At 37.2% G+C, this 14,256-nt stretch overlaps 1 protein-coding gene across 1 annotated transcript in view; it reads left to right on the top strand.

The window, feature by feature from the left end:
• The window catches only part of ADSS (adenylosuccinate synthase), a 36,121-nt gene extending 26,583 nt beyond the window's left edge, over positions 1-9,538 (top strand). The window contains exons 9-13 of the mRNA XM_027657284.1: positions 1,998-2,152; positions 2,565-2,689; positions 3,338-3,435; positions 8,072-8,221; positions 8,983-9,538. Of these exons, the coding sequence (XP_027513085.1) occupies positions 1,998-2,152; positions 2,565-2,689; positions 3,338-3,435; positions 8,072-8,221; positions 8,983-9,035 (581 nt within the window). The 3' untranslated portion in view covers positions 9,036-9,538. The remainder of the gene's footprint in view (positions 1-1,997; positions 2,153-2,564; positions 2,690-3,337; positions 3,436-8,071; positions 8,222-8,982) is intronic.
• The last annotated feature ends 4,718 nt before the right edge of the window (positions 9,539-14,256 follow it).

Raw genomic sequence — 14,256 nt, 5'->3', positions numbered from 1 at the left:
CACTCTGCTTTCAACTGACAGGAGTTCTGACACTGGATATTTTCAAACATACTGAATTTGAAAGCCTCTTCCTTTAAGAGGAAAAGATATGTCTTAGACTAGTCACTCTAAGTGTAAGCGCACCAAGTTTTCCGATGATTATCTGCATATTAGAAGGACACGTCCTTTTTTAACAAGTAAAAAAAACAAAGAGGAGAGAATTCTTCAAATATACTTGTCACAGGGAAATCTTTGATGCAAAACTGAGGTATTTACAGAAAACTCTAGGTGGTTGTTTTTTGTAAGTGGTGAGGATTTTGGATTTCATATAAATAGGAGATGCAAATAATCTGAAACTCGTCAGGTGTGTCTGTGATATATACAGAGTTGCTTGGGTCACTTGGATTTATTTTTTTTTCTGTACCTGTGCCATGAGACCCACAACAGAATATCTGCTCTCCTTAGGTAGACACCATCAGTAGATTGGACACTTGGGTTTACGGTAGATGAGCCATAGTCAAAAGGTTTGACAATGCCAAATTTGATCATTAAGCATTCTGAATGAGGCTTTTTCTGTGCCTGGTTGCATAAAAGTCTTAATCCTGAAGTGAGTTTTATGAATGTGTGTCTGTTGTCAGTGAAGCTGGTAAATCCCCAGCCTTGCAGTCCATCACACTTTTTTGGAGCCTGTAATGAAGCTCACGTATGCATTTTTCTGGGGGTGGGGGTGCAAGTCTGGGGCTATGTGGTCTCCTGTTTTAAACACTGAATGAGGATAAACCAATGTAAATATATTAGGCTGGGAGATAAAAGTGAGTAAGAATTGTCTCATTGACTCTGTTTTTGACCTCTGCTTGCTATATTTACCTGTCAGTAAACAAAACCTCAACTACTTTGTGTTCTAAGAAAGATAAAGACTAATGCTTGCAAACTGCTGTTACATATCACCTGTAAGCCTGGGTTTTCCTCTTGAGCTATCTTGAGTTAAGCAAAAGAAGCTAGAGATACCTGAAGCTAATCTGCAAAATGTCACTGAACAGCCTCTGAAGGATTTTGACTTTTTAAAGTTGTCTGTAGTGCTGAAAGAACTCTGTTGCTTTCAGTTCCTTTTATCTTGGTTGTTCCCCTCTTACCCATCTCTGACTCGTATCAAAAGACAAAAAAGAAGTCTGATGCTTGAGGTAGAAGTTTCTTGATTATGTGCCGTTATTATGAGACTGAAGTGTTTGTTCACAATTCAGCTAAGGACTGTCATGCTCTGTTTCATTTTCTGTGATTAAAAAAAAAAAAAAAAAGAAAAGGTATAAACCTAAGGATTTCGAGATGTTTAACTCTTATCTTTGCAGTCCAGGTTGCATTTTAAATGAGGGATAACTATTTAACTAGAAACAAACTTTTACCACTAATTAACTAAACTACCTTCCAGGAGTCTTCTGTTTTAAATGACTTTTTTTCATTTGATTATGGAAGCAAAGTTGTTCTTGCCAGAACGCTGGGTTTTATTGCAATTTCTTATCCTTATAGTGTGCTGACCAGTATGTAGAGATTGTATTTTATTTTTTTGCCCAATATTAAAAATGGCAAACTTGTATTCTCTAACCTTTTAATACTATTTTCTTAAGTCTCCACTTAAATTTTTGCATTGTTCTGTTGGTGACTATATCTTATATAAGATAGCAAGGCATGGTTTTCTGGTGTCTCACTCCAGTTTTTTATTTGTATGATCATTCAGAATTGTTATGTAGTCAACCTTCCCCTCTGTACCAGTTGAAGTAAGTGGTAAGATTTCTACCTTTTTCAGTAGAGGTGGACACTTTACATACAAATCTAAGAGCTCGCTGAATGTGTTCTTGACTGCAAAATACATTTATTGTGTGTTCTAGTTTTTAGTGTTGTAAAACCTAGGTAAGTGCAATGCAAGTACTATTTATCACCGGTTTAGATCTTTAAAAAAAACCCAACACCTTAAAACCAAGTTTTAATAAGTTTCTAAAATCATTGAGTTTATTTTTTAATAGGTACATATCCTTTTGTGACTTCATCAAACTGCACAGTTGGAGGTGTGTGTACTGGTCTGGGCATGCCACCACAGAATGTTGGGGAAGTGTATGGAGTTGTGAAAGCATATACAACAAGAGTTGGAATTGGTGCCTTTCCCACAGAACAAGATAATGTGAGTATTATAGCCCTAGATGTGACCTGTGACTGGATCAAATAACTTGTCTCTCTTATGTTAAATCAGAGTTAATGGTTAAATGCAAGTAGATGACTGTGGTTGGATGTCTCAATCTTCTGATTCTATACTGAGCTTACAGGGCTGCCAAATATGGCTGTAAGTTTCTTAAACCTTTCTATGGAATAGAAGGCTAGAGCAGGAACAAATTTTGAGAAGTTTGCGTAAAAGGCATTCTCTTGAAGTAGAAAGAGCGTTCTGTATTTCTGTTTTCATCCCAACAGACAGCACTGTGAAAATTTCTTAAGGTAATTTACCATATTTTATAAAATGTTGTTAAGTAATCACCTGCGTGATGTGTTGCAAAGCAAAAAAACCAACCCACTTATGTGATAGTCTTACTCTTTGTTAGGAAATTGGAGAATTGCTGCAACTGAGAGGTAAAGAGTTTGGTGTTACCACTGGTAGAAAGAGAAGATGTGGCTGGCTGGACCTGGTGTCACTCCGATACGCCTACATGATTAATGGATTTACTGCGTGAGTATTTTTGACAGCTTTGCTGGCAAACTGACATAAAATCATGAAATGCTGCAGATTACTGTAAATTGTACATATGCTAATTAGTAACATTCAGACTGTTAGTATTGATTTGTTGATTGTTAATTTAAAATAAGATGCAGCCAGGTATTTGCAGAGCCAATGTTTGATTATTTTGCTGCCTTCGCTGTAGGACAGGAATATTTGGCAGAGGACAGGAACAGACAGCAACAGGCATCATGAAATGAAAGAGTCTCAAATGGATGGTCATAAAGTATCTTGGCAACATGCTCATTAAAAATATAAATTATATATTATCATTAGAATTATAACACTTTAAGCTATAGACCAATCACTTCAACTAGAGAATACCTGTTTTTTGATTTTTGCCATTTTCTTGTAGTACTAGATCTAAGGATGCAACAAAAAGGATGTTTAAGGCTTTTTGTTTTATTGTTTTGTTTGGGTGGTTGTTGTTTTTTGGAGATTTTTTTGAAGTCAGACCAGATAGTAGATTAGTGCCACATGAGATTAATTGCAATTTGCAGAAATCAGTGGTATATTTGATTTTTTTGTTGTTGTTGTTTACAATGTGATAAGATTCATGAGTTGTTGAACTTGTTTAACCGGAGTAGTGTTTCTTTGTAGATTGGCACTTACCAAATTGGATATCTTGGATGTATTTCCAGAAATCAAAGTTGGCGTTGCATACAAACTAGATGGTGAAATCATACCTCATTTTCCTGGTAAGATTTCTTGTTTAACAATTTTAGATTTTGGTGAAATATAATCTGATACTTTAAATGCATTTTACTTGTAAAACTTAGGACAGTAGTGTGTTACTTCAGTATCTAGCCATTAGTGTCTTCCCAGATGCAGCAGGGACATCTATTACCACACCTGTACCTGCACCCTGAAGACACCTGTACCAAATACTGTCGTTTGTCTGCTAGAAAGATGCAAAGTGCTATATAAAGCTTCTAAAACAGAAATGTTGTTACTACTTTATCCCTTTTCTTTTATACAACCCAAATCACCTTCAAGCTAAATTAGAAGCTTGATTCATACTCTTAAACCCAGTTATCTTGTTCCCACTACTGTATTGTTCCCCATTTTTAGCAGGCCAGGTCTCATTTAAGCATGTTGTGAACCACATGAGAGACATGGTGTTGTTGAAAAGCCACGTTTTTCTCTCTGTGTGTTACTTTCATAACAGTTCACTTCCTTAAATGGTTCACAGAGCAGCCAAAAACCCTTTACACCTATGAAGTGGAAAAGAGAGAAAAGGGGGTGGAGGAGGAAATGAACAATTAGTTTAGGTGAAAGCAAGTCTATTTTCTAATGCATGATAGAAACTGTAGCTCCTGAGGGGGGACAGTGGTCATTTTAGTGGTCTTTTTTACTTCATCAGTGTACCTGCATGTTAAAATATTCAACTACCACAAGCCAGTGTTTTTATAGATAATGCATCTTGTTCAGTTTGCAGTAGTAGAGATACTCCAGAAAAAAGGAAGAACATTAGACAGTACGAAAGACAGGGCTTTTTTATTTTTCTAATGTGTGCGTAGATGCCCATTTTCATTCTGATTGGTAACTTGGGTAGAGGCTGGTTACAGGTTACAGTTTTCCATATGATGTCATCAACAGAGAACTTTTTGTGGGCGAGATCAACTGTAGTAATTGGATACAACTCACAGCAGGATTTATGAAGTACAAAGACGTAATTACTTATAAAGGAGTAAGTGATGATCTGCCAGTAGTCCTTGAAAATAGCACATACCTGGTAGAGGAATTCATAAGGAATTAAAAAAAAAAAATCTTTTGTTTCTCCATGTGCTTGTGGGAATCCTCTGATTTGCCTTTCAGTATCTTCAAACAAAAGTGCCAGTTAGTCTGAATGCATGCTGAAAGACATGTCATGCACTTTTATTCAGGAAATTAGTACTCATCTTGCACTAAACCAGGGAATGCTTTTCCCTTTTTAAGACTCAGATAATCCCAATTGATACCCATATCAAAACATTAAGGACATTTGTATATGCTTTAAATGGCCTTTGAACATAATGGAGATTGCATATTTGAATTGAGAACTACTCAGTAGATGCTTTTCCTGTAGCCCTGTCATCTAACCTGAGGCTATTTGGTCTGTCTTGTTCTCAAGCCAGGGGGACCTTCTCTGGCAGTCCATCATTAAAGATGACATAAGCATGTGGCCATGTTGTCCAGTGCTTTTTTTTTTATTCATTGCGTGTCTCAGAACCAGAATCTGGTTACATACACCTCCTGAGGAGGCAGACTTTGTCCCCTTTGTATGTACCCAGGTAGCTGACCTTTTGGTCTTAGCAGCATAATGTGGCTCATCTGCCTAACTGTGTTTTTCTTTACTGTATGAACAATTAAGAATTCTGGTAGAAATTTAGTAGAAGCTGTTGACATGCTGTCTTCGTTAAAGTGTTAGGAAGGAGTTTGAGCTGAACTTCTGGTAAGCTGGAAGATGCTGTCTCTCACACTGCCTCTGTGTTCCACACCTCTCTTTGCTATACTCCTCAACATTTGGCAGCATTTTCAGCACATATGCTGCAGGTTACCCCTGCCCCGGCACAAAAAAACAAAAGGTAACTTTTCTTCCCACTTTGATTTGCAGACCATTAGACTGTTTCTGATGTCTGCATCTCTGCATGCTGTGTGCTTTTTTTTTCTTTTTTTTTCTTCTTTTTTTTTTTTTTTTTTTTTCAAACTTGCCACTGACATTTGAATTTAATTTAGAAGAGATCTAGTCTGGGAATCTCTCACTGGCATACTATTTCTTTCTCTCTCCCCTTCCTACCCTCCCACTCTCTTGGAGATGTTCGTGATTTACCCTTCTTGTGAAATGACTGTCTCTAAATTAGAAGCACACACAGTACCCACCATCTCAGGAAAAGCATGCCATATTTCATATATTGTTCCTCTTTCCACCTGGATCAGAGAATCATACGAGTCTCACTCAGGGTTTTTTTTTAGCTTAACTTTCTGTGGGCGTTTCATAATGGCTTCTTGAAAAAGAACTTTAAATGTCTTCTTATAAATTTAAAGCTGACCTGGGTTGGTATTATTGAGGTTGTAGTCTTTTGCTGTGGAGCTGGCCAGTCATAGGAGTTCATGGAAGACAACTCTCTGGTAGCTCTGAGCTAATCAGTTTAAAAGGAATGTGAAAGCTGTGGTCTAGTTTTCGTAAGGCCTCCTATCCAAGTTCAGACATCAGTTGATCTCAGCAGAGAGACACACAACCTCTAGCTCAGGAAACTTTGAAAACACAGATCCTTAGGAAATTGGGAGATTATTTTGGAGAAGCTTCTTGCTTGCTTTTTTTTTCCTTGTGCTTTTTCCCTGGGCTTCTGCTGTAGATCAAAGAGCTGGGACACTATTCTAGATGCACCTTTGTTTGATCTATATGACTGTTTTCATGTTCAGTTTCTGGAAATTGCTGGAGGATCTTTCTTTTACAGTGGTGCCAGGTCCCAAACTCAAGCTATTATTTCTGAGTTGGAAGTAACATCACATCACTCTCCAAATTATATCATTATATATTTGGTCTGTCTGTTATCTAATTAAGCTGTTAAGGAATATTCTAGAAACCCTAAAAGACAAATCCCCTTAGTGAAGAGCTGAGAAATCTAGATGGTGACTACATCTGTTACTGTTACTACATTGAGCTCAGTTTATGACTTATATTTACCACACATCTTTTATCACACCTGCTGGAACAAAATTAAAGAATCATTTGAAACATCAAGAAATGTATCCCTTCTTTTTCTTCTCTCTTATGGGGAAGTAAGGAATTGAGCTAATACAGACTAATGGAAGATGGTAGTCAAAATGAGACCATTCAATTCCAGTTGCTTTCAGCTTTCTCCCTCTAACCTCATCAGAGAGGCTTCAAAGTAAAAATGCCTGTGGACATCCCAGATGAGGTGTTCAGTCACTTTCCCTTTTCAGAAAGAGAGGTCAGCGACCATCTGCACTGCCTGGAGATTAGTTTGTGGTTTTGCACTTTGAGTATATCTATTCTGTTTTACAGATCCCCTGGACAGCAGACACCTCAGTTGTTACTGCTGGCAGTTAAGAAAGTGCTTACTCCTGGCCTCCCCAACCCAACATACTTATTGTGCCTGTCTGTTTGGATTACCACAAGTATTGAGTCAGGATCGTTTGCCTTTAACCTGTGAACACCTCAGTCCAAAAATGGCGCAGTTCTTCGCTGTTTTGAGGACAGTAGAGCAGAGTTTCTTTCTATCTTACTCAAAATGTGTGGTTCATAAAGGCTGTCCTTACAACCTTGCTGTTGTTGAACTACTGTCTGCACCAGGACAAATTGTTCAATATGCTGAGTCTGAGTTTGTTGGCTATGCACATACTGGAGGGGATTAATTATGGCTTCGTATTTGTACCTCTACTGTGCCTCTTGCACCTAAAACCCTCTCCTAGGCTGACTAGATGTCTTTGCAAGAGCAACTTGATGTAAGACAGGGAGCCCATGTAATATTAATTACAGTGCCTCTGGCAGGCCCCTGTCTTTTTTAGAAAGGCAAGAATGAATGCGTGCCACCTCCCATTTTTTTAATCAAATGTATTTTGACCATTTTCAGGCTTAAGGCTTTTTTTTTTTTTGCTGTCCTGTGTCATTCCAAGACTAATGTTCAGATAATTACTGGAGTGATTGAATTCCAGAACAATATGCTTAGCATCTTTTTCAGTACTTGAAATCATCACAGGGTTCAGAGTTAACGGGCAACATTGTAGCAAATGAAGGACAAAATGGAATGTACTTATTGCTTCTATTCTGAGAAGCAACTGGAACAGTTACGTTTATACATCCTGTGGGACTCCACACTGGTTGACAAATCCATTGTAGAGTTTTGGGGCAAAGGGTCTGTGGGCATCAGAATTCTGTTAAGTATAAACTACATCCTATGACTATGTTTAGTAAAAGTACACTCCTATGCCATTTTAAAATGTGTTTTAACTGCCTTACAAGCTGGTGCTTAATTTTGCATTCACAATTCCCTCATGAAGGTGGAGCTGGATCTTGGTATTTGTTCAGAAAAAAAATCAACATTTTTGGGAATTATTTTCCCCAAAAAGTTGTTTTCTGAACTGAAAAGATTGTGGTTTAAGCAAAATAAATGCATGTGACTGAGCACTGGAATTCCTGAAGTCTAAGTCCTGATAGTTATTGGATTTTTCCCCTATGCTTATATTAACAAAAAAAGACACCTTCAATGCCTGTATTATCTTATGAGCAAACCTCTTTGTGTAAGAAAAGAATAAAAAGCTTTACAGTTATGTGTTTCATAATAGAGAATGTATAATATAACATTTTTGTTTCTCTTTGCTCCTCAGCCAACCAGGAGGTCTTAAATAAAGTAGAGGTTCAGTATGAGACACTCCCAGGATGGGATACGGACATATCAAATGCAAGGGCGTTTGACGAGCTGCCTGTAAATGCACAAAATTATGTTCGCTTTATAGAAATGGAGTTGGGTGTTCCTGGTAAGTAAAACAGATTTTCTTGCTGGTTTGGTTTATTCCTGCTCCATGAAACCTGTCTGGTATTTGTATTAATGAACATGCAAAATACTGAAAACTAGTTTGTAGCTGTCATAATTGTGATGTACCTGGTGACACCTGTGATGATGGTTTTACTTCTTTTTATCCATCTATTTTGTTGTTGAACTGAAAATTTTCAGAAGCTTTAATATGCTTCTTTCTTTGGCTTATACTATAGTTCTTGTTCAACTGAGATTTTTTTGGTTGTTTTATAACTTGCTTAAGTGTCTTTCAGATTGGTTATCAAAGGAGTTTAGTTTTGCTACTTTATGAAGTCAGTGGGACTACTGGTTATTAATTAACGTGATTAATTTTGTGTGATAAGAGTTCTTAAACTAATAAATTTCTCTAGTGCTTCTTAATAAAGATGATCCTGTGGTTCCAACCAAAGCTGGGAATTAGGAGATGATGCAAATCTTTACTTTTTTAACAGTTTCTATTTGTCTTTTCATCTGGAAAAGCAATTCATTTATTATGGCAGCTTCAAGACTGTACCTGCTTTTCTAAGTTACCAGTGTGTTCTTACTTTGAGAACAACAGACATGGTTATAATTTCTTAATGTGCAAATAGTATATGCTGTGTTTTTATTCAGACTGTGGTACTTAAGATCTTAAGTGCTTAAGAAGATAAGTGCGCATCTTAAGATACAATCCGCTCTTGCTTTGTATTACTTACAATAAAAGTTTGCTTTTCTCTCCTGCAGTTAAATGGATTGGAGTAGGGAAATCCAGGGAATCAATGATCCAGCTGTTTTAAAGATTTCAGATGCATGGAAGAAAGCACACTCCTCAAAAGACTGCTCATTCTTAAATGCATTAGTAGCCCGCAAAGCAAAGATGTTGGAAAGATAGATTTTTGCATGGAAAGAAATGCTAGAGTTGATACCCCCAAATCAATTGCTACTCCTGAAAGAGACTTTAACATGAACGTTTATCAATTCTTGTTCAACTGCAATTTCCAGGACACTTGTCGTTGTTGTTCAAGGTGCCATCAGATTTTTTTTTCTTTACCAAATACTTCATAATGTAATTCCTGTTTGAAAATCTAAGGTAGCATTGCTTTCATGACTGTTTGTCTTTGTTATCCTCTCTCTGCTTTTGGCGGTGTTACTTCCCTGAAATTTTAGACAGTAAAAATAATGCAGTTTTGCACAGATAGTTTTACATCCTCATTATTTGTATTCCTAAGGCTGTTGTATTCTAAATGACTGCTCTTGTGAGTAATTAAAGAGGGGGAGTCCGATTTTATAATGCTATAAATGCTGTCTAAATTATTGTGTGATCTGTTTTTTAAAAGATGTGATGCCAAGTTGTTAAGAATGTCCAGGTTTTTTTATCTGTATAACACAGAAAACTTACTCTTTGTAACTCACAGAGGATACTCAAGTGTTTACCAGGAAGTGTGCCCAGAAAGTTAGAAAATTGATATTGTAAAAAGTTCATTTGCAATTATTAAAGAACTATTCTGATTTTCAGTTAAATGTTTTATAATGTTACTTTTTTTTTCTGGCATTTTATTAACTGTGCTTCTCTGCTTCCAAGGCACAGATCTTAAACTGTTTCCCTAATTAAATGAGGTTATATTTATATTTGGTGAGAAGTCTAACATTTTGGTGGCCTTTTAAATTCCTTTCTTTAGAGTCAATAGAAGATGTTTGTCTGGAGAATTGCCAAAGTGCAGACACTTTGTGATTATAAGTTGAAGATGCTTTAGAAATAACATTTAAAGTATTCCATGTATTTGCTTTAGATGTAGAGTAAATAACAAGTGTTCACCTCAAGATATCTGACATATTTTGGCTTTTTATTGTTGAGTAATGAGAAAATGTTCTAGAACTATTTAAATTTATAACCATTATTACATATCCCAGAGAATCTGATTACTTTTTGCAACAACCCAATAGCTGCATATTCCCTTTCCAGATTTCTTGACAATGACTGTTTTTACACATTATACTACGGTATTCGTATGCTTCTTTTCACTTTAAAATAAAACTTACTTTGTTTCCTAAAACCACATTTGTATCAGGGTGGGGCACTATTTTAGATTTAGTTTAGTAGTTTTCAGCCATGCAGATGAATATAAGAAATTTCTAATACAAAATAAAAGATACAAGGCCTTTTGGTTTGTGTGGAGTAACCATATACTGTCTGAAATGGAATAGATTTGTTGGACTGGATCTGCTGTTGAGGTGTTCAGCACAATGTTTATATTCTAAATTGACCCAAAATAAAATTGCTTATCGTAAGAGGAAAGACAGGAGGGTTGAAGGATAAAACTACTGATATTTAAGGAACATTTTCTACTGAGTTGCTTGCATGTGACAGAGCAGTTAGCAGGGTGTATATTTTACTTGAGTAATGTGTAGAAGGAGTAGGATACCACCCCTGTGCATCAGCATTGCATGTAAAGATGATTGTCCTTTGTGTTAAAATCAAATAACTTGACGCTTGTTTTTTCTCGGAGGGCACGAGAGTCTAGTTTTGCTGTCAGCCTCACAGTCCAGGAAGGAACCATAGCATCCCTTTCTAGCTGAAGGACATCTTGAACTGAAAATATCTTTCTAATCTCCTGATGGAGAGAAGGAGGGATATAACTGTGTGAAACATAAATTCCAGTGTATTTAGAAGAAAAAAAATATTGCTATTTTCTAGGCAATAGAGAGAATCGACCTTGGAATGTGAACACTAGGTAATAATTACTGAGTATTCTTGTTTTCCTGTAGCTGTAGGAGGCACCAAAGGGATTTCTGCTATCAGTGAAACTACTGTCCAAGGACTAGGGGTCTAGCTGGTTCAAGAAGTGAAGAAATAGATAAATGAGGGCATGCATTTCCTTCTGCAGTAAGTAATAAATAAAACACAGCTATGTAGCTTTGTTTCATTTCTTCAAAGCAGAGACCTTCAAGTTCAGGGCATGTTTCAGTTCTTCCATTGTTGTTACTCCACTGTACACACTACTGTTGTTTTTCAGTGGAGGAATTCATATTCCCAGATGCAGCAGTATTTCTAAGCAATACAGCTACAGCGTACAATGATACAAAGTATTTGTGCAGTATTTTGAAAGAAACAAAACAGAATTGTCTTGGATGCAATAGTGATTTATGTTCTTTTGCTTTCTTTTAATTTCAGCTGAGATTTTTCTGTGGTTCTTCCACTCAGGTGCAGGCCTGGAAAGTTGAAAACGTCCTCCTAGGATATGTGTGGTCCAGGATCTGTTGATGTATATTTACTCTTATGACCTGGAGCGAAGAATTTTTCTTTTCCAGTTTCAGGTGGTTAAGCTTGGCATCTGTAAAGCTATCATGTTGTCCCTGCATGCTAGTTTTGCCCAAGTTTTCCTGGAGTAAATTCTTGGACCTGGTGCACAAACACTTTCCTTCTGTTAAAGAATTTCCCCCTCCCCCAATGGGGCCTTTTCTACCTTTTATTTCATTTGCACATAGTGGGAAAGGCTGTGATGTGTTATCACCAACTTGACTGTTGTGGAAACAAATATTAAAAGTTTCAGAGATTGTTTCAAGCTTCATGTTCAACTGTGGAAGCAAGAAGGAAGAAGAGACCAGTAGCTTAATACTCTGCCACCTGCAGCCTGTTCAGCAGGGGCAAAGTTAAATAGCTTTGAAGACACATGCAGTTTTTTCCTCTAGATAAAATCCAGTGTTTTGCTTTCTTTCCTCCCCACCCTCCCTTCATTAGTCAAGAACCCTTTGGTCCAAAAGGAATGCCACACTTAGTGACAAAAGGCTTTCAGTTGTCTGTCACAGGCTAGTAGTGAGCTGTAATAAAAAGAAAAACATTCATGCTTGAACAAGCATGTATTTCTTAGGTCCATCCTGTATGCTCCATCTCTGAAGTCTCTTCTGTTGTTGGCATGTAAGGGGAGAGGATGGCAGCATAGGATAGTAGTTGAAATTGATTCTCCTCCAAGCATCCCCTCCCGCTAATGGGATGTTTTCAGGAGGAATGGATACCTGTTAGACCCAACAAGGCTGATGACAGACAGGGTATTTTGATCTCATTCTGTTCTTGCTGCCACTGAAATATTTACAAGGTTGATTCTCCCCGGCTTGTGCTTTACTGCAGCATTAATAGCCCTTAAGTCCCTACAGTTTGGTGAGCCTCCTTTACGAACTAGATAGGAAGGAAAGCGAGGGATACTTCTGCTGCTTAGCCTTTCCATTTGTGTTCCACGTGTAATTGGGTTTTGGCATGCAGCTAATGGACAAAACCTTCAGATAAAGTGGGAGATAGATAATGTTGATGTCCTGCATGACAGCTGCTTTTGTCTATCGTCATCCTGGAAGCCTACATCCTAATAGAAGATGATAGTTTGCTTTTGATGTCATGGCCAGCTCCCTTAATGAACCATAATTGAGGGTTTGACTGGTTTAGAAAAAGTAAAAGCCAAAGTAACTGGGAATGAAAGTGACAACTCAGTCTGGTGAGTTTTCTCCTGCCCATACTGTTCCTGGTCTCTGAAACAGTGAAACTTAGTAAACCTGGTGTTACGGTAATCAAGCACACTTGTTTTTGGTGCGTGACAGCTTTACCTACTGAAGGTAAAGTACAGACTGCTGTGCATGCATATGTACACACAGGTGATGCATAATTTGAAGAGACTTAAAGTTTTACACCATTTTTTGTTGGGCTGAGTGTTACAACTTATCTGACGTATCATCTTTAAAATACCTTGCAATAGATACACATTCAAATATGTTCCATTCAACTTTAAACAGATAAAGGTGAGTTAAATCCTGATGATCTTCACTGTCACTTTAGAACCACTAAATCAATTTATCGAAGTAATATACTTTCTTTCACTAGGTTAGATTTTTTAAGTGATTTATCAATTTGTGCATACATCCAGGTACTTAGTCTTTAGTTCTTTTGATGCACGCTACTAGCCTTATCTACAGTGTGTTTGAGTAACTATTTTTAGATAACAACTGCAAAGTACAAATAATTTTCCTTGTTCATTGGATGCCCTCTGCATTGTTACAGAGGGAACTGGGGTACCTGAGTGTTGATAGTTGGTATGGCTTTGGGGGCAGCTCTTTTTTTCAAAAAGTGAGATGACTGTTAACTTTTTTTGTGCATGCAAGTTAGGACTAGTTCACTTACAGTGAGGCAGACCTCCCTAGTTCATCTTGTGTGTCCCTTTCGACAAGAAAACCAGCATGGATCACTTAATTGAGTTTAGACAGGGTAAATCAAATGTGGCTTTTTATGAAGTTTGATTGTACCAGTCACTAGTGATCTTTCCCTGAGAGCTGAATTGTCAGAGTCAGGTTGGAATGGGATTTCAGCTTTGTAGTTTACTGGAACCAGTTGCAGTTTAGTGAAAGATCTGGGCAAAAAGCATAAATCATTCTGTAATCTCATGCTGACATATGGTATGTAAATACCATGATCCACCCAAAGAGTAGCCAGCATTATAAATGTACTTTCTAATCTCCTGCTGAAATGAGCGCTCAGTATAATGCAGCTGTAATCTAATAGATATTAACAGCCTGAGAATGTACAGTAAGACCTTAATAATTCAGTATTGTTCAATTGGCTCTGACTTGTAATTAGCTTGATAAGGGTTGTGCCTCTTGCAGTCAAGCAACTAACTGTATTAGTTTAATATCACTAGAATTTCCAAAGCCTTGACTTCCCAACAGAAATAGCCAGTGACATTCTACTATTTTTTTTTAATTAAACATTTTTGAAGTTAATATGCAATACAACAAATTTTCATGATGGGAAGAAGTCCAGATTTTTTTTACAATGATTTCCATTCTAGTTCTTATATACATGATAAAGTCATGCAGCACTCTTTTATGGCTTAAAACTTTTGGGTGTAGTTTTGGTTTACACTGCCTGGATTCTCTTGTTCCTCTTGTAGACCAAAGTCATAAAAAAGTCATTAGAAGTTGTTGCAGCATTGCCTACAATAGGCATAAAAGGGGAAGGCTTATTCCACAGGTCTAGTG

This window comes from Corapipo altera, unplaced genomic scaffold (assembly GCF_003945725.1).
Source record: "Corapipo altera isolate COAL_440 unplaced genomic scaffold, ASM394572v1 2c, whole genome shotgun sequence".
Classification (NCBI taxonomy): Eukaryota; Metazoa; Chordata; class Aves; order Passeriformes; family Pipridae; genus Corapipo; species Corapipo altera.
The sequence above is the reverse complement of the archived record's forward strand: the minus strand, read 5'-3'. Positions and strand labels throughout refer to the sequence as shown.